General features: G+C 50.4%; 8 protein-coding genes across 8 annotated transcripts; 3 read left to right on the top strand and 5 right to left on the bottom strand.

The window, feature by feature from the left end:
- Positions 1-86: 86 nt before the first annotated feature.
- On the top strand, positions 87-1607 carry IAR55_000087 (uncharacterized protein; the record flags this gene model as incomplete). The annotated part of the gene is made up of 8 exons (XM_066943225.1): positions 87-449; positions 514-579; positions 641-723; positions 829-924; positions 992-1032; positions 1096-1197; positions 1273-1364; positions 1455-1607. The coding sequence occupies 8 exons, from the start codon at positions 87-89 to the stop codon at positions 1605-1607; spliced, it is 996 nt and encodes a 331-aa protein (XP_066805767.1).
- Positions 1608-2043: 436 nt separating this feature from the next.
- On the bottom strand, positions 2044-3773 carry IAR55_000086 (glutaredoxin; the record flags this gene model as incomplete). The annotated part of the gene is made up of 3 exons (XM_066943224.1): positions 2044-2675; positions 2734-2824; positions 2886-3773. The coding sequence occupies 3 exons, from the start codon at positions 3771-3773 to the stop codon at positions 2044-2046; spliced, it is 1611 nt and encodes a 536-aa protein (XP_066805766.1).
- A 5183-nt stretch (positions 3774-8956) lies between these two features.
- IAR55_000085 (uncharacterized protein) lies at positions 8957-9891 on the bottom strand (the record flags this gene model as incomplete). The annotated part of the gene is made up of 5 exons (XM_066943223.1): positions 8957-9076; positions 9244-9378; positions 9476-9635; positions 9705-9792; positions 9849-9891. The coding sequence occupies 5 exons, from the start codon at positions 9889-9891 to the stop codon at positions 8957-8959; spliced, it is 546 nt and encodes a 181-aa protein (XP_066805765.1).
- Positions 9892-10297: 406 nt separating this feature from the next.
- Positions 10298-11758, top strand: IAR55_000084 (uncharacterized protein; the record flags this gene model as incomplete). The annotated part of the gene is made up of 8 exons (XM_066943222.1): positions 10298-10300; positions 10366-10401; positions 10456-10566; positions 10657-10760; positions 10822-10910; positions 10971-11041; positions 11108-11237; positions 11397-11758. The coding sequence occupies 8 exons, from the start codon at positions 10298-10300 to the stop codon at positions 11756-11758; spliced, it is 906 nt and encodes a 301-aa protein (XP_066805764.1).
- A 319-nt stretch (positions 11759-12077) lies between these two features.
- Positions 12078-15733, bottom strand: IAR55_000083 (uncharacterized protein; the record flags this gene model as incomplete). Its single annotated transcript, XM_066943221.1, has 14 exons — positions 12078-12199; positions 12260-12994; positions 13055-13263; positions 13320-13427; positions 13487-13969; positions 14031-14130; positions 14188-14293; positions 14350-14617; positions 14702-14919; positions 14984-15178; positions 15274-15382; positions 15467-15546; positions 15619-15639; positions 15731-15733. 14 exons carry the CDS (start codon positions 15731-15733, stop codon positions 12078-12080), a joined length of 2757 nt encoding a protein of 918 aa, XP_066805763.1.
- Positions 15734-16174: 441 nt separating this feature from the next.
- IAR55_000082 (uncharacterized protein) lies at positions 16175-17352 on the bottom strand (the record flags this gene model as incomplete). Its single annotated transcript, XM_066943220.1, has 3 exons — positions 16175-16855; positions 16958-17134; positions 17302-17352. The coding sequence occupies 3 exons, from the start codon at positions 17350-17352 to the stop codon at positions 16175-16177; spliced, it is 909 nt and encodes a 302-aa protein (XP_066805762.1).
- Positions 17353-18248: 896 nt separating this feature from the next.
- IAR55_000081 (uncharacterized protein) lies at positions 18249-19497 on the top strand (the record flags this gene model as incomplete). Its single annotated transcript, XM_066943219.1, has 4 exons — positions 18249-18338; positions 18562-18690; positions 18798-18911; positions 19345-19497. 4 exons carry the CDS (start codon positions 18249-18251, stop codon positions 19495-19497), a joined length of 486 nt encoding a protein of 161 aa, XP_066805761.1.
- A 170-nt stretch (positions 19498-19667) lies between these two features.
- IAR55_000080 (haloacid dehalogenase, type II) lies at positions 19668-20956 on the bottom strand (the record flags this gene model as incomplete). Its single annotated transcript, XM_066943218.1, has 8 exons — positions 19668-19815; positions 19896-20019; positions 20083-20144; positions 20255-20390; positions 20511-20566; positions 20623-20774; positions 20857-20881; positions 20943-20956. 8 exons carry the CDS (start codon positions 20954-20956, stop codon positions 19668-19670), a joined length of 717 nt encoding a protein of 238 aa, XP_066805760.1.
- Between the last annotated feature and the right edge of the window lie 78 nt (positions 20957-21034).

The raw sequence follows: 21034 nt of genomic DNA, 5'->3' as shown, positions 1-21034 counted from the left end.
TCTATATATCTTGCATCCTTTTCTACTACTCCTTGACTGATAGTCCCAGAGGCAAGCTGCTGAAAGCTAGGAGACCCTCTTGCACAATGTCACTGCGAGCAGCTTTAGGTCTGGCTCAAGCCACTCTTCCTCGGTCTCGACCTCTCTCAGCGGTCCCCCCTTCCTTCTTCTCCCCATGTTTTCGATCGCAGACGATTGCTGGACCCAGTCGACTCCCCATGAATTACAACAGTGTTCTCAGATCACTGCATACCCGTCCGGCACAATCATCGCCACAAACTCTGCAACTGATCCATCGAGCATTCTCCACATCTCGGCGTACCCTCATTCGATCGACATACTTCCCTAGAGGATCGAGTAGCGGTGGCGGCGGTGGATATGGAGGTGGACAGCAAGGGTGGTTCACGAGATTGAGGCGGAGAATGGATCGGGTACCGACCATGACTCTTGTGCGTTCTTTTCACGGCCTCCATCTGGGTATCGGTGCATAAGACTGACCAACGTCCCTTTTAGGTTTACGGTCTGATCGGGCTGAACGGAGCAGTATTCTTGCTCTGGCAGTATGCTATCAGCAATGCTGTAAGCTTCCAGACCCTACATACTGGGGATACAAAAGCTGAAGACCCTCTACTCCGCTCAGCAACGGTTCCGCGATCCGTCGTTATTCATCTTCCTGCAGAAGAACTTTATCCTCAACGAAATCAACGTCTTTTCAGGTCGAGTGTGAGTAGGGTGATGTTCCCCTTCTCCTGCGGAGCGCTCTCCTCAGTCCACATCATTGAGTAGCCTAACAGAGTGTCGCTGATGTGGTTCTGGGGCTTTACACAGATGGACACTTGTCACCAGCGCATTCTCCCACATGAGCGGATCTCACATTTTCGTAAACTGCTTAGGATTGTACTTCCTCGCACCAGCAGCAGCAGGGTGTGTATAAACATGCCATCGATCAAGATCGAAGCGCCAGATGCTGACGAAGATGTGGATTGTGCAGCATCATGGGATCGTCCGCTTTCCTCGGCTTGTATCTAGGAGGTGTGTCCAGCTAACTTGTTCGTCAACTCTAGCCCTGAACGATAAGCTGACCTGTTCACGTAGCGGGCGTGTTCTCCTCACTCACATCGCTCACATATCACCGACTAAAGAAAGATAGATGGATGGGTAGCGAGGGTGCTTCAGGAGCAATCTACGCTTGTCTCTGTGAGTGCGATCTGGCACAACAGAAACAGATGCGTCACTGGCATCAACCGTACTGATCATTTTATGCCTCCGCAGCATTCTACGGCGCTATGTTCCCTCAAAGTACGGTGCTGATGTTCTTCATCATTCCTATGCCTGTGTGGGCCGCCATCAGCGGTATTTTTGCTGTGAGTTTGGCCACCTCACATCGTATATCATAGTACATAATCCTCGCCCACCTTCCGTGTCTCCTTCTGCTCGAGCTGATCTGGGTACAGTGGGACTTCTATTCCGCTCTCGCTCGACCCAACTCTGGGACCGACTCGGCAGGTCATCTCGGAGGTATCGTCTACGGTCTCGGAGCCGCCTTGGCTCTGCGTCGAGGTGGATTGTTGAGGATGATCAGGGGTGGTGGTAGACCGAGATGGTAGATGGGTCCGCGAAGACGTTAATTATGCAATATGCACCGTTCATCTATACCTTTACAACGATCAAAATGCGGGGAGCTGTGTCGCCTCGATTTATCACTCGTTCGCTACTGTCGAGAGGGTGCAATAGCACCAGCTTGACGGCATTCTGTCTGTCCATTTGACGTCACGTCAACATCGTGAAATTGGCGTGTGTCATGTTATGAGGATATACATGCTCTCGTGTTGTATGAGCATTGTATTGTACGTATATGTAAATTTATATATATATATATGATAATCTACAAGATGTACATAAGAGAAGGAATGTCCAACACAAAAAGGCCGTTGATATGTATTTCCCCCTAGACCAAGTCCATCCCAGAAAAAAACGAAGAGGAAACTAACATGAATCCCAAATCCAAATCGAACAAGTCCCAAGCACAAACAAAAACCTGACTCAGAACAGCACTTTTCCTCTCGAACCTCTCTTGACCTGAGCAGCGGTTGGTGTATCTAACGATCCTATTCCAGGAGCTGCTTTTCTACTCTCTTCTCGACTTCGAGCATGTAGTCGATCTGCGTTGGTATTGGCTTGAGCTCGCTTCATTTCAATTTCCCTTCGAATTTGCTCGATACTGTCATTCCTCTTTTGTCGTTTCGCTGGAGGAGCCTGTTCTGATTCTGAATCGGGTTCCGTCACGGTGTTGATTAAAGGCGTTTCGGCAAGGACAGGAATGGGAAGTTGTTCTTCAGCTTGAGGTGCAGCGACGACCGGGATAGCACGTTTGAAATCATCGTGAACACCAGCCACAGGAGCTTCGCTGTCTTCTTGTTGTTGCTCGACGACGGGCGCTTCGGGCTTGGTCTCTTCGACAACGGGTTTGGGCGGTGGTGGAGGAAGGACCGGTCGTCGTCTTCTGGAGCCGGGAACGACGCCCATATCTTCGAATCGTCGTTGAAGACCACCTTCAGCGTGGAAGAGAGTGATATCGTCCGAACCGCCGATGGAAGTGAAATCGAGGATAACGTTGGGCACAGTGCGTCTACCTGTCAGTCGTTGTAAAAGGGTCTGAAGTTGTTCCATGTCGGCTGAAGAAGAAGTGTCAGAGTCAGCATATCCAGAAAACGATGTAGAGATGGCACTCACATCGTTGGTCCAACTCAATGATGAAAGGTGCAGGAGAGAGTCTGTATTCGCCGAGGATCTTCTTCGCTTTCTTCGAGTACGGGCAGTGGGTCTGTACAAAAGTTACGGCATCAGCAAATGCGTCCTAAGATGTATGCGGCAAAGAGACAAACCTTTGAAAAGACGACGATCTTGTACCGTTTGTTGGCAAATTCGGCCCAGCCATTCTCAAAGATCTCTTCATCTTCTTCTCCTCTATCGATATCCTCCAGTAACCTCTCCATTCCCCTACCGCCCACTTTCCTCAAATAAGCCTTTGTCGGTGCTTCCCAGGTGGAAGGGATGATGCCGCCTTCGGCCAACCACCACACCAATGCTCGGAGAGATTGTTTCTTGTCGTGTTCAATCACGTCCTGTTTGTGCGCTTTCATCTCTTCTTCGGCGAGTCTTTCCTCCTCAGTCATGGGTTCAGGATCCGTATAACTGTCCCAGAAAAGATCGTCTTCGGCTATCAATTCCTCTTCGTCCATGACCAAGAGGGAGACCCCATTGTCCCTCTCACCATCAGGTAGATGGACTCGATGTTGATGTTCTTCATCGGAGAACCGACTTCGACCGTAGATCTGAAGTTTTCCCGAAGCGTGCGAGTTGAAACTTCCAACTTCGGATGACGACGAACCCCGAAGACGGACCAATACAAACACTGCCAGTGTGAAAAGACCCCCGACAGTCAGAGGGAAAGAGTAATGTGCTGCACGGTTTTTGACACTGTAAGAGAATCGTCGGGCGGTAGATCGACCGGGTGATCCGTGCAACGTAGGGAGCAACGGTGAGCCACCGCTGATACCCAGACCCAGACCATATTTCGCCGACGAGGACGATGAAGAAGAAGCTGATGATTGACTGGATCCACTGAAGGGCATCTTGATCTTCATGATCGGGAGTGAGAATGCGCGTCGAGGATGTTCCACACTGGGTCCTTGTCCGTGTCCTTGAGACAGAGGTAGATGAGGTTTTTCTGAATATGATTTCGAGTTGGGAGATGCGAGCGATCCGTACATATTTGGTCGACCACACCCAAGGGAAGAGGATATGTATGTCTGTGCGTTCGTGGTCTACGTTTTGCGTATTGCGCAGCTCTTGTGAGAAAAGAAAAGAAAAGGGTAGCTAGGTGCCGCTGAGCAGCCGAATGATGATGATGTCGATGAAGGCAATGATGTTTATCTTCTTTGGCCCCAGACGTGATTGTGGGTCGCCAACCTATTCGAAGTTACGTGTTGCGTCTTCGTGCGAGTGTTCGTCGGAATCATGCGTCAATCCGCAAGAACGCATAAACACTCGGAAGAATAAACAATCCGATGTCGACCGGTAGTGTCGGATGTGAATGGGTCAAGGATGAAGAATAACGGTCTAGTGGTAATAAAGTCGTGCGTAGCAACCGGGAAAGATGTTCTTGCAGGTCGCAGTTGCGAACTATGATTATTGAAGGCGAAAGAACGATTGTTTGGGCGGTCTAGCTATGATGGGTTTTTTTCTTGCTGTGTCTGCTGGTGTCTCAGCTGGTGAGAGATGTTGATGACGATGCAGACGTTAGACCAGGGAGTCGGAGGATGTATGCCGGTGAGTTGGTGAGTCGCGAGAGCACAAGGTGTTTATTGTTGTTTAAGGGCAAAAGAACGGTGGTGAAACCGGTTTTTCTGTCTAATCGAGGGTGGGAGGTGAGAGGGCAGAGGGCGAAGAAAGAGCTAATTGTGCGTCTTGAGTTCCAAGGGACCGCTCAGTTCCGATACCGATTTCGCGAGTCCGAAGTTGTGTATTGTGAAGGAGCGTGAACAAGTTGGTGAGTCTGTTGCGAAAAGGAGTTCGACTTGAGAGTCGAAACAATGATGGAAGGTATGGGCGCGCACCGTTGCCGAGACAGGGCGACCGTGTTAAATATCGGGGACAGGACGCTAGCTTGGCACGTTCATTGAGAGGTCCCAGATTTGCTGGATTGATTGATCGAACAAAACACAGTAACGAGAAAGCCAAACGCCCCGGGCAAAGTGTCTCCCGTCCGATGGGTCATATGTCGATTACTGTTGTGCTGGGACAGTTGACGATCCTCTCAATCTGGGCGGCGTTACGATGGTCAAGGTATTAAAGTTGGAACGACGAGGTAGATGATATAAGCCAACTGTTATGATCAGTTTGATGTGTGGTCATATTCATATTCATATTCATATACACTTTCAATATCATCTGGAGACCAAGCCAGTTCCTACACGTAGAGGCCTCTTTGTCGACAGGATGTATCGCCATTCAGCGATATGTTCTCGTTATTCATGTTGTCTAGATAGCGTAGAAATGCCCCTCTTCTGGCCGCCTCGATGTGCTTCGCGGCGGATTCAAAAAGTCTAAAGACAATAAACAGTGGAGAGGATATGCAAGATGATAGCATTCATGCCGTTGTCCGCTTGCGCTTTCCTGACTCCCCTGATTGCCGGCATCATGCAAGTGTCTATTAGGTCACAAGCAGAAAAGGAAACAAAAACCAGAATAAGGTGCCAAAGCAGGTTGTTTTTGGGATGATATGTCCGAACTGTGAGACATCCAAAACCTTGTAACTTTTCAGTGTCCTGGTCATCATCATCGTATTCCAGTTAAGGCTCTTTTCCAGACCAAGGAACGAGGTCCCGGACATTGATCTACCGTACTTGCTCAATGGGCGACGCCATCTATATCTCTCTTTCTCTCTCTCCTGGAAAGTAATTCCTGACCACAGAACCAATATGGGTGGTGGCCCTCATGGGTCCCAACAACGGACCTCTCGGTATCATCTCCGGGTCTTTTGGTCTTTGGCCCCATTCCTATTCCGGATCTCAATTGCGGACAAGGTTGCCGAGGCATGGTTTTATCTTTTGGCGCATCACATCCCCATTCCGGGCATACCTTTCGTCTGATACTGTAGGAATGTAGGAACGATTGTTGATGTCATGGGAGACTCTTCCACTCAGGAAAAAGGTCAGACGGCACCGACATGTGCTGCATCAAATTAAAAGACAAAATCACGCTACGCAATTGATCACCGAACCTAAGCAGAAACTGCCAATGGAAACACTATTTCTGGTTCGTCGTCGTCGCACCGGCTGGCTAGCACAGGTGCACATGAATAGAATGATCCTACCTACCGTCCTGGAAACAAGACCTTTGGCCGAAGGAAGCAAAAGCGAGAAAAGACGCGTGAACTGTAAACCTTACAGAGTGCTGATATGACCAGGTGTCATGTCATGTCATGTCGGGTCGTGTCGTAAATAACGTTGTCTGACTGTAGTTTATACCGTGATACTGTGAAACGAAGTGATAACGTAGTAGTAGTCTAATCGTGACCGATTTCAGATGCCATTATTGAATGGAAGATGAGGACGAGCCTAGAGGTGTGTTCGAGATGAAAATGGAAGATCAGGAGCCTGTGTGTGTGTCTAGCGGGAGATCGACAGTGTTCTATCAGGTACGTCGTGCATGGGTTCCAATCGTGGTATTCGCTTTGAATGCTTGCGATACCGAGATCCGCCACGCCGTACTCTACATACTCGGTGTGATCACCAGCCATACATACATACTGTACGCCAACCACCGGACCGGAAGAGGCAGATTTATACATACTGATCTGTGGGTAACGTGACCCCCCTATTTATGAGACGCCCCCAATTATGAGACACTCAACAGAAGGAGTTGCAAAATGCATTCAAAAGTGGCACTGTCAGATAGCCTTTGGCCTGGAGAGCACAATGCATGGATCTGAGGTCTGCAGCTCTATTGATGCATGAACAATGAGCCTGCAAACTTTTGACGATATCAAATTTGGCTGGAGTGTCTCATGATTGGGGGCGTCTCATAAGTAGGGGGGTCACGTTATATCGTGCGTCTCAACCACTGGCGTGGGTCGTCGGTGAGGCGTTCAGGATACGGCAATGGATCGACAGGGGTGCGAGTGTTACTTTGTGATTGACGTTTCTTTCGTTTCGACAACAATATGATGTTTTCACGAATGCTACAGTGGGTTGAGCAACGCGCACAGTCTTCTCCAGAGACGATGGCGTCTTATAAATGGGAAGACGAGTGCGATGAATAATCAGAAAGTCTTCCTCGTACATCCCAATCACGATCTGCGGTTTGTCACCGGTCATCTCGAAGTGGGCAGTCGGAGTAGGCTGAGCTACAGCAGTCCCAAGAAATTAGCGAGATGTGTCTCAAGTCGTCCCCTGCTCAGATAAGACCCTTCTTGCCGACCCTCGAAAGATACAGACTAATGCTTCTTAGAGCAAGGATGTCAATTGTTGGACGGACCAAAACAGTGTGTCCTCGATTAGACAACACACGCATTAGGCCAAGAGGCGTTATCGTTGACGATCTACTGTATCTTGATTACGGCATTCGCGATTGCCACCGGAGGAATAGCTTTTCGTGTTCGGTGAGCGTGATTGAAACAGTCTACTGGGATCCTCACCCATCACTCACCGCGAGAAAGTCACATCGAATTGATGCTTGTTCGTGATGAACGAGATGGTGCTACGATAAGCCGATATCTGGGTTGTGCATCGCGTCATCCATGGTGTCTGAGTGGTTTGGATCGACAGGGGCTTTCTCGCCATACCACCAACCAAAGATGGCTCGACCAATGAGTGACCGTGGAAGGTTTTACACTTGGGGGAATGCAACGATTGATGCCGTAATCCCATGGATCGACCTGAAAAATGTGGCTGCTGAGGATGAGGTAAAACAACTTCGGGCTGCAACACGTCAGCACGGACAGGAAATGCAAAGCGGTCGTCTCGCGAAGATAGGGTAGGGTGTAAGAGGGCCTGCAACGACCGGAAGCTATTCGGTAGTGTGGCCTGGGCGGAAGACAAGGCTGGTCAGCCATTCAAGTCGCTACGATCACCGGCGTAGCTGGTAAGAGAAATTTGGCCCCGCACCGGCATCATTGATCCGACGGTCGCTGCGGGCAGCGGTCATTGGCGTGTGCGTGCTCTGATGATCCATGGACCTCTCTTGGGGTCTGCCATCAGGACAGGGTAGATGGTGCCCGCCGAGCTGGGATCGGTAGAACCGACAAGATGATAAAAGCTTCATCCACCCGTCATCTCGATTGTGGCAATTTCATAGTCTGCCTGAACCAAGTGGCGGATAGGCGAAGGTGCGATTGGCACCATGTACCGCTGGGCTGTAATGATCAAATTCAGAAGACTGTTGCTCTGCACGGTGTCAAGTGACATTTCTCAGACAGGCCAAAGATGCTCTTTGTTAAAGGAAGTCGCCAAAATCGAACCGGAGAGGAGTCGGTCACGAGAAATCTCGATCGCAGCTTGGCAGGCATCGCTTGTTACTTCTCAGATCCCTCTGGCTGTTCGAGCATGTCTCGAAGACTATCTCTCGTTGTTGGTTGACAGCACAGGGTGACTGTCGAGGAGAAAAATCAAACGCAAAGGAGGCGCTGAGGGTAAATACCCCAAATTGATCGACAGTGACGGTGACAAATTGAATTGATCTGAGAAACAGTTTCAATTTCCCTAACGATGTGTTCCCTCTTGGTGTTTTTCCTACCATCGTCTGAATATCTGAGAGCAGATGACGGAATTCACTGACCGCTACACTCTTCGAAACACACATTGACATAACAGCGGAAAGGACGCAGAAATGTCCGCCCCTGCGTCGCCTCTTCCACCGAAGTCACACGGCTCGGCCGGTTGCCTGTGGATGTGTTGGGGGAGGAACGAAAACCGGCGAACTCTCCAATGAGCACTGGTGGACTGGTGGTCTCGAGTGATACGGCTCCAGGCAGAAGGCGGTCTAGCAGGATTGAACCTCAGTTGTATCCATGCATCCATTATTCCAACAATGTCAAGAGAAGAGATCGTCGATTCTGAGCGCGCATCAACAGTCGGACATCGCTTCAATAGAAAACACGACCAGTATTTTACTAATTTCCTCGACTCGGTATTCGACACACGGAGCAAGGCTTGGCTCGCTTCCATATCTCGCTCTCTCACAACCTCGTCCGAGCCGCATCAAAAATTTCAAGCATTGTTTCGGTGCTAACTCCGCTGCTGATTACTGAAGTTCGACGTCGTAACAGAAGCGTGTCTCGCTGGTATCCCGCTACATTATACATACATGATCGTGTAATATTGATCTAGGATCAACCCGAAAAAAGAAAGCTCTTCCCTGCTTCGCCTCGTCCTGGCTTCCGTCGTCTTCCCCCCTAGAACATTGTATCCTCGTCACGTAAGAACTCTCCGACGTCAGCTTGGTGAAAGACGATGATACCTGTTGGGTCGAGTTTTCTCGTATCGAGCGTCGATCGAGCTGTAACGCCAAATCCCTAAAGACAAGCAGGGTCAGCGACTGTCCTTTGCCCGTAGTTCCGGGAGAACGAGTATGATGGCTATACACATCCGACTGCGGTCTATAGATAACGATGGAAATGGGTGGTAATGGCAGGGTTCGGAAGCTTTATACACCTGTTAATCAAACGACAAAGATACTCACTAATGGCACATCACCCATGTTGAACACCACCACACCCTGATGTTCCGGTGTATCTTCCGTTATTCTGCCCATGTGCGCTTTCGCAACGTGGTTACCGTAAAGGAAAGGCAATTCTCCAGAAGGTTTGATCCAGACCTGAGATTAGCACAGATTCAACGATCAGTACTTATTTGCGTCCTTCGTTCCAACCAAGATGATACGTTCCAGATCGGAGAAGAAATTGCTGACTCACCTTGTACTTTGCGTACTTTGCCAGCCAGTCCAAACATGTTATACCAAGCTTGAACTTTCCTGACTTTGAGAATTTACCGAAACATGTACCGAGGGAAACGAGATTCGGTCGAGCGACAGAAGTAGCGAGATGGAGCATGGGAAGAGGGAGGTAGTATACACTGAACACGAAGGACGACTGTTCAGCATCCCTTCCAGCGTTGTCTGTATACAAGAAGATGCGAGCTCACCGGTCTTTGTGCAGTCTGAAGCAGTAGGCGTCGTCTTCATCTCGGTCGATGAGGTGGACGAGGTTCTTGCCGATATAGTTGGCCAGCTCTGTGGAGGGATGTCAGCTATATTACGCTCTGCCATCGGAGAGTCCAACGGCTCACTCTCGAAGACCGCTTTGGTCTCTTCCTCCGTTAAAGGTCTCATCGTGTATATCTTCGATATAGGTTTGTAGGAAGCGATGACAGATTGATGAATCGGATCAAAACAAGTAGCATGAAGCAACTGTATGTTACAACTTCGGAAATCTTGAACATGTACCACGTGACCTGAATGGGGCTGCTATGAGATTGGGATAAACAGGCAGAAAAGGATCAGATTTAATTCTTTCTCAGTGAGAGGGGCACCGCGCAACGAGCAACGATTCAGTGAGCGACGCGCGGTGTCATCTTTGACTTGGACCAACTACTCGTCGCTTTCTTTCCATCGACCTTTACATCGAGACGCGATCATACTTACAGCTCCCCTCTTCTGCTCCTGCTGCCCCTCCCGCAAATCGACGAGCGACAGCAAGCGTTCTCATAACACCTCCAATTTTCCATCGTCCTCTATCATGGTGCGTCTCCTCCGACCTTCTGCTGAGTATAGGGCAGACAACGCTGACCTGCTTCTCCCTCGCAGTTCCGGAACTCTTATGACTCAGACAACACTACATTCGTGAGCTGGCCGGAATCTTATGCAGTGAGACTCACAAGCTCATCTCCTCTGCAGTCCCCGCAAGGGAAGCTTTTCCAGGTCGAATACGCCCTCGAAGCTGTCAAGCAAGGTTCAGCAGCTATAGGTCTTCGATCAGCTACACATGCGGTCCTCCTCACGTTGAAGGTGGGTGTGCGATCACTCCGACTTCATATGTATCTGCAACGACGACACTCGGTGGGGAACGCATGCTGACGTACCTATCTTCCCTTTCAGCGGTCCACCGGTGAACTGGCTACTTACCAGAAGAAGTTGATTCGGATCGATGATCATGTCGGTGTCGCTATTGCTGGCCTGACGAGTGATGCGAGAGTATTGAGGTGAGTTAGCCAACGATAGGTCATCCCATCTCTTAGCTGACGCCGTGAACCCGCTATCTAGCAACTTCATGCGACAACAAGCTATGCGATCGCGGATGACTTATGGACGAGCGATTCCCGTCGCTCGAATCGTGCAAAGTATTGCGGACCGTGAGCTGCTCCATCTCTTTGGCAGTGGCCACGCTAACGATGTGTCACCGATTCTTATAGGAGCTCAAACGAACACTCAGGAGTACGGTCGCAGACCATATGGTGTCGGCTTCCTCGTCATTGGCCAAGATGTAAGCTTTCATATCATATTTACAACGTGAAGCCAGAAAGCAAGCTTACTGGATGCTATCTGGCAGGAGACTGGCCCTCATCTCTTCGAGTTCTCTCCAGCGGGTACTGGATTCGAGTATTATGCTCATTCGATCGGGGCGAGGAATCAGAGCGCCAAGACATATTTGGAGAAGAACTTTGATTCCTTTGAGCATGGTGAGTGATCCAACCTCCATCCGGACCCACACCAGTGTCCAAGGACCAACACCAATCGCACATATTATGTTGGCCCGGGAAGAAAACTCTCAGCACAAGTCTAATATTATGTTCGGGATAACAGAACCGTTGCTGACTATCCTACTCATTCTTCTGCAGCCTCCCTCCCCGAACTCATCAACCACGGTCTCTCAGCCCTTCACGACACTCTGCAACAAGACAAACATCTCTCCATCGCCAACACCTCCATGGCCATCATCGGTCCTTCGGACTCATCCATCGAAGATCTCGGTATCTCCTCAGCTGCCCAGAGAGGGAATTTCCGAGTCTGGGAGAACGAAGGCGTTGATGGGTTATTGCGAGCGTGGAGAAGGAGTAGAGGTGAACCTGAAGATGGACCCGCGGAAGAGACCCCTGTCGCTGCTGAGGAAGGTGTGGAGGCCGGCCAGACTGCACCAGGGAGCGAACAGGCTCCAGCGGGCGCACCTGCTGGAGGTGAGGATATAACGATGGAAGAGTAGCAGTGGGAAGGAGCAGATTGGTAGAACTTGACGAAATGCATGTCAGATTATTGCGCAGCCCTCCTTGTTTTCACGTGGCATCGTCTAGATCTCATTAGCTTAGCTGGCGGGTGACGGTACGACTCGGATGGATCTAGATGCACGGCGGGAGTCCAGCATAAGGACACCTGTTCTTTGCGTCAAATGAGCAAAAGTAATCGTTCATGCAATCATGTCATATCAACAACCTGGTTTTCTTTTCAGATCCGACCCAAATCCTGTCTCGCACCCTCACCTCAATCTATAGAGCAATCCCTATCCGCCTTTCTCAACGCACATACTACTTCTTTTTCCCCTTCTTGCCTTTTGGTGCAGATGATGGTGCGGGAAGGGCTGCGTCGGCTTCGGGTTCAGGTTGGTCTGCGGATGTAGATTCTACCGGCGGGGCAAGTACTGGGGGGGCTGACAAGTAAGACTGTCGTCATTTCTAATGTCCTCCTCGAGAGAGCTATGCCAACTCACCCTCGGCTTGTTCACCATTCGCCCCAGTCTCTTCGCCACCTCCCACTGTCAACTCCTTCACCTTATCTACCAAGCCTTCCACTTTCTCTGTTGCTTTGTCCACCATACCCTCGGCAACCTCTTGCGGTCCATTCGAGGCCATGGGAACATCCTCGTCCTCTCGCTCGACCATCACACCACTACCTTCCCCGTCACCTTCGCCAAAGTTAAACAGCTCTCTGTCCTCATCAGGATCAGCAATGACCCTGGCAACCTTGTTCCTCCCCTCATCTTCCAGTGACTTCTTCCAAGATTTGACCGCAATCCCCATTTCTGATGAAGATGGAGCATATGATCTGGCGAAGAGTGCTGCTTCCGGTAATCGACCAGTTGCGGTAAGGAGGTGAACACAGGATGCCGAGTCTCCTAGTTGAAGATATGAAGCGAAGGCAATGTTGGTTTGTCCCTTCTCTTTGGCAAGAACAGCGAGTCGCTCCAGCCCGGCACGGTCCGACAGACTGGTGAACAGCAACAGTAAAGCTGGGAGATCTCCAGCCTTCTCAAATGACTCTTGAGCCAGATCCATTTGCCAAGCCGACAGCGCCTTGTCACCGACAACCTTCCATTTGGCTTGAGAGCCAGCCTCGGGAGCGGCGCGGACAAGCGACAGAGCTGTCTCAAGATCGTTAAGGGAGATGGCAAGGTCAAATCGGTGATCAGGATCAGTCGAGACGCTGAGGGCGAGTTCTTTAAGATCTGGGGAAATGCAAGACAATTAGTGCGCAGACTATGCTATAAAGCGCGATCTGTATTTACCTTGAGCCTCGAGGAATCTCGCAATCCTGTTCCGTTGATCCGCGGGTACGCTCGGCAAAATCGCCTCTGCACCTTCCAAATCTCCTCGGAGAATGGCGGTCTGATATTCGACGACGGTGAGGGACAAGGCATAGCTGAAGATGTTCATGTCCTTGTCCGCGACATAAATTCGGTTATGGGTTGGCAGGTAGCCGAGAAGGTAGATTCCCCTAAGTGCAAGATCTTAGCTTGGTTGCGTCTCAGGTTGAGAATTAGCATTACTCACTGGTCGAAGTGGTTGATGACGTGCGCTTGGTCTCCGACGAGGTAGTTGAGCCTATTACTTGAATTTGTGTAGATGAAGCAGTCACCAATCCATTTGGCAGTCTTGACGCTGAGAAGCCATAGGTATGAGCAACAAGCTTCAATCATCACTCTGCAGATCTGGCTCACGTCTCTGAGATCTCCGCAATGACATCGAAAGCCTCCTCCACACCCTCGTCTCCAATGATCTCACCACTGTCGACCCTAGCGTTGTACGCATCCCGGTCGAAGCGAAGGATGTAAAACGAGTCTTCCGCGGTGATAGCCACAAGATTGCCGGTAGCAGACCAAGACACGTTAGTCGCATCCACCTCAATTCTTCGCACCACAGATCCAGTCTCCCAGTCCCAGAACATGACGAATCCGTTTCCTCTGGCTGCGAGCAATGTACCACCGTGGATACCCTCAACGGCCCAATTTCCGGCCGACTTGATCAATCCGGGACGTTCCTTGAAGCTTCGGTATACCCGAATCTTCGACTTGCCCTCTTGCACAGCGTACGTGTTAGAGTCCGTTGCCCATGCGAATGATGTACCGCTGCCGAAAGCCTTGTTTCGCCAAGCGAGGGACGTGTAGATGATGTATTCGCCATCGCCGCAGACAGTGACAAATCTGAGAGTATCGTTAGTTCAGTCAATCTCAATACACCAGCAAACTGTTGCGCTCCACTCACCTTCCATTGGGACTGTGCTGCAAACTCTGAGGGTAGACTTCGGTAGTACCGAGATCCCGAAGCGGGACCGATAATCTCTGACCGTCTTCCACGGCTTCACCTGCGTCGAAAGCGGAGTCAGCTTGCATCAAAGCGGCGCATACCTGGCGGCATTCACCATCAGTACCGATGTTGGACACATTAGCCGTCAGGATCTCAGTGTTTTTAGCATAAACGATCTTTCCGGACGCGTCCATTGATACGGAAGGCTCGTCTCGTCCAAGCTATAGATCGTCAAGTCAGCCTCGTTTCATCAAATGCAGCTGTCACATTCGCTCACCTTGATCACGACAGCGCCCTCGTCGAAACCAACAGCCACTTCATTTCCTGATCTCTTGTAGGCAACACACCAAGCTCTCTCCAAGCCATAGCTAAGCGTGTTCTCTAGTCGGTATGTGGAAGAGTGCCAGATCTTGATCGTACCATCTTCCGAGCCGGACAAGATAATGGGGAGAGAGGGGTGGAAGATTGCGAACGAGACATTGGCGGTGTGAGATTCGAGTGTTTGCACACATGATTTGGAATGGTAGTCCCAGATTTTGACGAGACTATGGGTACATCAGTACAAAGTCTTTCCCATACCATTTCAGGCGAGCTGCTGGTTGTGGGAGACTGTTCGAGCCGACACTCACCGATCATCACCGGTGGTCACAAGATATGGTCTGTCACCACCGTGGTAGTAGTCCACATAGTTGACACCTTTTTCGTGCGCCTCGAGACTGAAGTTAGGAACGGGATTTCCCAATGACCAGACTTTGACGGTGTGATCCAGACATGCCGAGGCGAATGTTTGAGGGTCTTTGGGGTTGACGGCCAAAGCCATGATATAATGGGTGTGACCTTCGAAGATCTGTGAAGGTACAGGGAGTGTCAGATCCTCGATGTACAGCGAGGTAGGGCAGGTCGCAACATACCTGGACACATCGCCAACCTTTTTCCCAATCCCAACATTTTATAGTCATATCGTCACTTCCAGTCAAGACCAAGCTGAGCGTAGGGTGGACCGTCAAACATCTTATGTAGTCGGGATGAGCTTCAAAGGAGGTGATCTTCTCGCCAGTGGAGATATTGTAGACACGAAGTTGAAAGTCGTCTGATCCGGACACGAACTGGAAGGTGATACACAGTCAGTACGAGTCATACCTTCAGCATGTTACGCATGGAATCGGGATCAAGACAATCGAATGAAGATACGTTGACGTACCCAGTTCTTCCTCGCGATGTAACGAACGCATCGGACAGGTACATCTGAAATCTCAAAGGTCTTCAAATCCGTTTGAGTCTCGTAGTTCCATATCTTGACTTGACCATTACTACAACAAGCGCGTCGCATCAGCAAGCAGTCATTGGGAAATGCTTCTGGATAAGGAAGCATGGAGGAGACAGAGTGGACTGACTATAAACCGCAGATGACATGGGGTTCAGTTGGGTGAAAGTCGACTGATTTGACACGGTCCGACCGAGCGAGGAGTTTACGCTATCGCATTGGGTGCCAGTCAGCTTGGAGCATACTACGAGCACAAGGTTGGAAGGAATAGACAGTACATACCGTGATGTCGAGTAACATCGGCTACAAAGACATCAAGCCGATCCCTCATCAGCACAGGAAGCAAGCACGTTGAGCTGGACATGAAGAACGAGAGGGGCGGATGGTGACATACCATCTTGTTTGGAATACCTCTTGCTCGTGTCGGGTCTTATCCAAGGCGAGAGAGTGAACGTGTAAAGAGAGAAAGAGTATGCCTGTCGGAGAGCGTTGAGCTGAGCAGAGGAGGGATTGATGGGGCGTATACGTATAGAGACAGAGTTATGGTGTTGAGCATGAAGGTAATGACATCCACTCACTCAATGAACAGAGAGGAGGGACAGCGGGGGTCGGCGCGTTGGCTTCGTCAGCCTGATATCGGGGACCAACGTGTCATCCGCAAAGGCTAAAAAAGAAACAGGAGGGGATCAGGCACACCCACAGCTCAAACCACCAACAATCAAGGAAGAGACGTCGGCTCCATCTCGATATCACAAGGATACTGTACATGTAGCATGTCGAGTATACATGCTAGGCTTACACTTTCTTTTTTAGTCGTGAACCATATGGTAGATCGAACTCAGCCCAGACCAGCCGACTTGTCCGCACCCAGCATGGAGACCTGATTCGCGGGAATCCTGTCCAATGCTAAACCTCCATTTCCATACTTCGGCATCCCATGTACAGCTTCACTCCTTTTTCTGCCAACTCGCTTCGATGTGAAAGGCAAAGCTGTTCTCCCACCACTAGGATGAGGACAAATTGGCAATGTTGCACTCTCGTTGTCAGTGCCAGGATGGATTTCTTCTCCATTCCCGCCGTTGACCTTATCTTCGCCTTCGCGCTCACTTTTCGACATGCTCAAGCGACTGGTGGGAATGCTAAGGAGAGCTGAGACAGAAACACTACTTCCAGCATCTCTTGACGGACTTGAATGTTTCGAGGATAGTTTAGGGGTGCAAGAGTGCAGAGATCCTGGACTAAGACTTAGTCGCGGAACGATCATCGGTTCCGGTCGATGTAGACGGCGCGATGAGGATTTGGATTCAGCAACTACCTTAATGACCGGCCGAGAGACAAGTCGTCGCACAGGTGACAAAGAGAGCTTGGGCTGATGGTCCGTGGGCGATCGCAAGGTTGACATTCGGAGCGAGAGGGGGAGGAAAGATGAACAAGGTGTGACTTTGGGTGTGATCTGCTGGCGGCCTATACCTGAAACGGGACGAGGTCTGGGCGTGATCGGCATTACCATGGAGGTCGTCTGCACATTCGCAGAGGAGCGAATTGTCAGTAGGTCCATCAGCAGGTTGGAAGATCGAGGATTGAGAGAGACTGCTTGTCGAGATTTTCGTACAATGCTCACCGTTGTTGTCTCCTCATTCCATTGACCTGCACGTCTCAGCGACACTGTTGCGAGTCCAGCTCTGTCGCGAGAACGGCTGAAGAGGCGATCTCTCGGATTAGGCGAGTGGGTATCTGAAAAGAAGACCTGGTGAGGGTATGGAGTAAGACATCGAGGAGATCGGGGGTAAGGTGAATCCTGAGGTGTAAGAGAAGGGGATTGTTATGAAAATCAGCGCAGCTCGTGCACTTTAAGCATAACAGTTGCGTCGAGACAATTCGCTAGTCAGGTAAATTAAGACACGCTATCCGACTTTCTCACACTGGGACTGACATTGGATGGATATGTCAATGATCAATACTCACAGGATGTGGTTTGCCCGTGGGCCCGATAGGTGATAAGGTTTCAGCGGACATGATTAGAACTGAACGAGCACCGCTCGATGAAAGGGCAGAGACCGTGATTGTGCTAACACCGGGAGTAATATGGCTGTGAGATGTAAGATTGTCTATCGCTGAAGACGTCGAAAATGCCTGCATCGGACCTCTTGACTTGGGAACGGAATAGCCTGACCTGTAGCAAGATGTACGACTTTACAGCTGGCGTTAGATCGTCAAACATCGCCTGGACGAGCAGGCCTCCGGTTTAGTCTCGTGTCGCTTGACGTCAACTGATATGGGATGGCAACAGGCCGCATCAAAGTGATGTAAAAGTTGAGACAAACGTCAATGATGCTGCAGCGTCAGCATCAATAGTCATCTATGTGACTGTCTCCCTTTGTGGCGTGGATATCTCGCGTAAGTTATTCAGTTACCTGGACGAGGATGAAAGGAACTTTCATATGCTGAGACATGTCAGAGATCAGTTTGTTGAAAGGAGCGGAAGGCAGCACAGCGGGTCCTTTCACGAGGTCGCCATTCGCACCTTCAAAGGGACGACCGCTAAGAGAAGCACATGGTAACCGCTGTGTTTCAGCTCTGTCCGTCTCATACGCACCGTAGCGTTTCGAAGTGTGTTGTGCATCATCGGCTCATGACAAAGAGGTTTTGCCGGCGAACTCCAGGCGTGTTCTGGACCAACGAGAACGTTCGTGGATATCGGACGAGCTTAACGCCGACGCGATTTCCAAGTTGCCACTTTCACAGCTTTCCCACGATGGTCCGTCTTCCGCTGCCTTTACTGGTTCACCGAGCAAAATAACTCCTTGCCAGACGACCGATGCAGCGACAGCTCCGCACGGCTGACAGATAGATAGCATGAGACAATAGCCTCATACACCTTATTGGTCAACTCATCCCAATCATCATCAAGAATGTCCGCCGATCTCCAGTGGTTGCTCATCCGAAAGTGGAACTCGTTCCAAGTCAAGGGCGGTCACGGTCCCGTTTTCTCCAAGGAGAAGGTGAGTCGGACGTTGGGATACTGGTGGAAACATTGGAAAAGACAGAGCGAGGAAGAAGGCACGAGAGGTGGGCGGAGGAAACTTCGTTAGAGAGATACACGTTGGAGACGTGGGCCGGTAGGAGAAGGACTCAGAGGGGAAGCTATCTTTGAGGACGAAGGGAATACAATTACGGGAAAGAAAGGTATAAGTCAAATGCTGATCCTTCTCCTCACGTCGTCAGGGAAACCTCCTCAACAAGTCCGCTCACAAGTTCTCCGGTCTCGCCAACTCCAAGGTGATCAACATCTACCCCTCCGTTGAGGGTGGTGTCACCATCACCAAGGTCAAGGCCGACGCCAAGCCCAACCAGGTGTGTTGTCCATTCATACACCGACGTCAATAACAGCAGAGGGCTAGAATGGAGTTGCGGGAAGGGAAAGAATACACAGCTGACAGACTTGCTCGTGGTCGTGATAGGTCGCCTCTGCCCGATCTCACGTTGCTCTCAAGCGATCTACCGGTCCTCGACGAGCTAACAAGATCGCCGCTGCTGAGACCGCCGGAAAGGGTTACCGAGCTGACCTCCGACCAGTGAGTGGACGTTTTCTCAACGGAATGGCGTTTGGGCTTGGTCTTCGGCTGGTTATCAATTCGACATGCAAAGCAGGGGAGAGAAAGCATGGTCGCATCTGTATCTATCGTCACAATATCCTCATTCTCTACCCCCACGCCCCTCTACCCCCGCAGCCGCGTTAGAACTCCCTGGACATTCTCTCTTTGGGAGACCATATGAAGGGCCGAGCGTATTAGGTCTGCCACATTGTCCATCTTCTTTGGAAAGTCCCTACCATTTCTTTGGCTCGTCGAGGTTTTCACCAGACGTCGAGTGATTTTGTGCTGGCAGGGCAAATCTCTCTTCCCTTCCTCCTTATCATTTCGTGCTTTTGAGACTGATGGAAAAGAACCGAGCGCAATACGTTAATCGTATGGATATACGATGCTGACACATCGTTTCACCCACCAGTTTGCTGTCGCCCGTGCTTCCGCCCTTCTCCGAGCCCAGACCCGAACCGCCAACCCCCCCAAGTCTTACCCCCAAAAGCTCCGAGGCAACAAGAAGGCCGCCGCTTCCTCTTCCGCCAAGAAGGATGACGAGGACGTCATTGAGCTCGACTAAACGTGTACATCGTATCTTCGTATAGGGATATGAGAGTGATGTCACTTTAGCTTGTATGATGCGTTGCGAGGTTTATGCCGTCCACAGATCAATTTCGAAGAAGGTTTGCAATTGTACCAAGTGCTCGCATACACTCTATATGGCTAGCTTCTCTACACTGCTGATATCGTCTAATCTGACAAGTCCCTCTCCATCGCATCTGCAAATTCGGCCATGTTGTCAAAAGTCCAATCGGCCTTTTCACCCTCACGTCCGCGAACACCCATGATGGCACCAGCTCGGTTGATCCAAGCGGCCTTGAGGCCCATTTTGTGTGCTCTGGACAAGACATACATCAGCCTAAAGTTCTACGAGATCGTATCACTCGCGCAGATGCATGTGTGCCAGCGAGAACTCACGGTTCGATATCATGGTATTTGGAGTTGGCAACGCTGAGCACTTCATGAGGCTGGATGCCAAAGTCTCGGTCAAGAGCTTCAAGGGCGTATTGGAAGTTGCGCAGATCGGGCTTGTAAGAACCGACTTGAGGGAGAAGATCTCAGCTCGAGTCGTCACGACGACGGTTGCTCTCAGCACGGCACTCACTGTTCTCCGCTGTGTAAACACCATCAAACTGACCCCACCCAGTCTCGAGCTTCTTCCTCGATCTTGAAAGTCAAATCTCATCAGCCTGACACCCACTGTCCGATTCCGACATGCACTTTCCACGACTTTGCAAAACAGTACGCGCTAGAGGACATTGAGAAATATCACCTACTCGGAGAAGCTCTCGTTGTCGACGTTGCTGAGGATGATCAGTTTGAGACCCAGCTTGTGAAGTTTCCCCAGGGCTCCTCCCGAGTCGGGGAATGCCGGCCAGCTGCCGACGGAACTACCAAAGGCTTGTGCTGCGTCTATTTGGATGAATGGAGGATAAGCTTTCTGTCTTTCGGTATTATGTGTATGGGACTGTCATTGGGTCCGGCGTCGGCTGTATGAAAGAAGAAGGGAGTCAAAGGCTGCGATTCACTTACCGTCATCTGCCCATAACCGCAATTCACCGGCCAAGTTCTGATACGCTGACTTCAGCCTGTTCCGCCTTATTAGCATCTCTCCACATCATCAGATATGACGGCTCAGACTCACACAGCAGGATAAATCATGGTCTTGTCCTCTGCTTGGATCCTGTTCTCGATAGCCCCGAGGTGAGTGAACACTTTGATTGGGTCGGGACATGTCTTCTGCTCGAATATGGGTTGAAGGTTGTCGTACATCCCTCTCTCCCAATCGATGAGAGTCTGAGTGGTACAGACGGATACCTTGTCAGCCATGGTCGCTGTGTGAGAGGCGCAAGGTGGCCAAGTAACGGAGATGACCTACGCCATAACAGTCGAAGACGAGGGCTCTAAACGATTGTCCACATGTCAGCGGTGGGCGCTGGCTCAGATGGGCACCGAGTGACATACTTGTATTGTTCCATTCTGATCGGTCTCTTGTGGGACTACTTATATGGTTCTGAGGAGACGAGAACAGAAAAATCGGGTATCTGTGCTCTCTA

The sequence above is a fragment of the Kwoniella newhampshirensis genome, chromosome 1 (assembly GCF_039105145.1).
Source record: "Kwoniella newhampshirensis strain CBS 13917 chromosome 1, whole genome shotgun sequence".
Taxonomy (NCBI): domain Eukaryota; kingdom Fungi; phylum Basidiomycota; class Tremellomycetes; order Tremellales; family Cryptococcaceae; genus Kwoniella; species Kwoniella newhampshirensis.
This window is presented reverse-complemented; position numbering and strand designations above follow the sequence as displayed.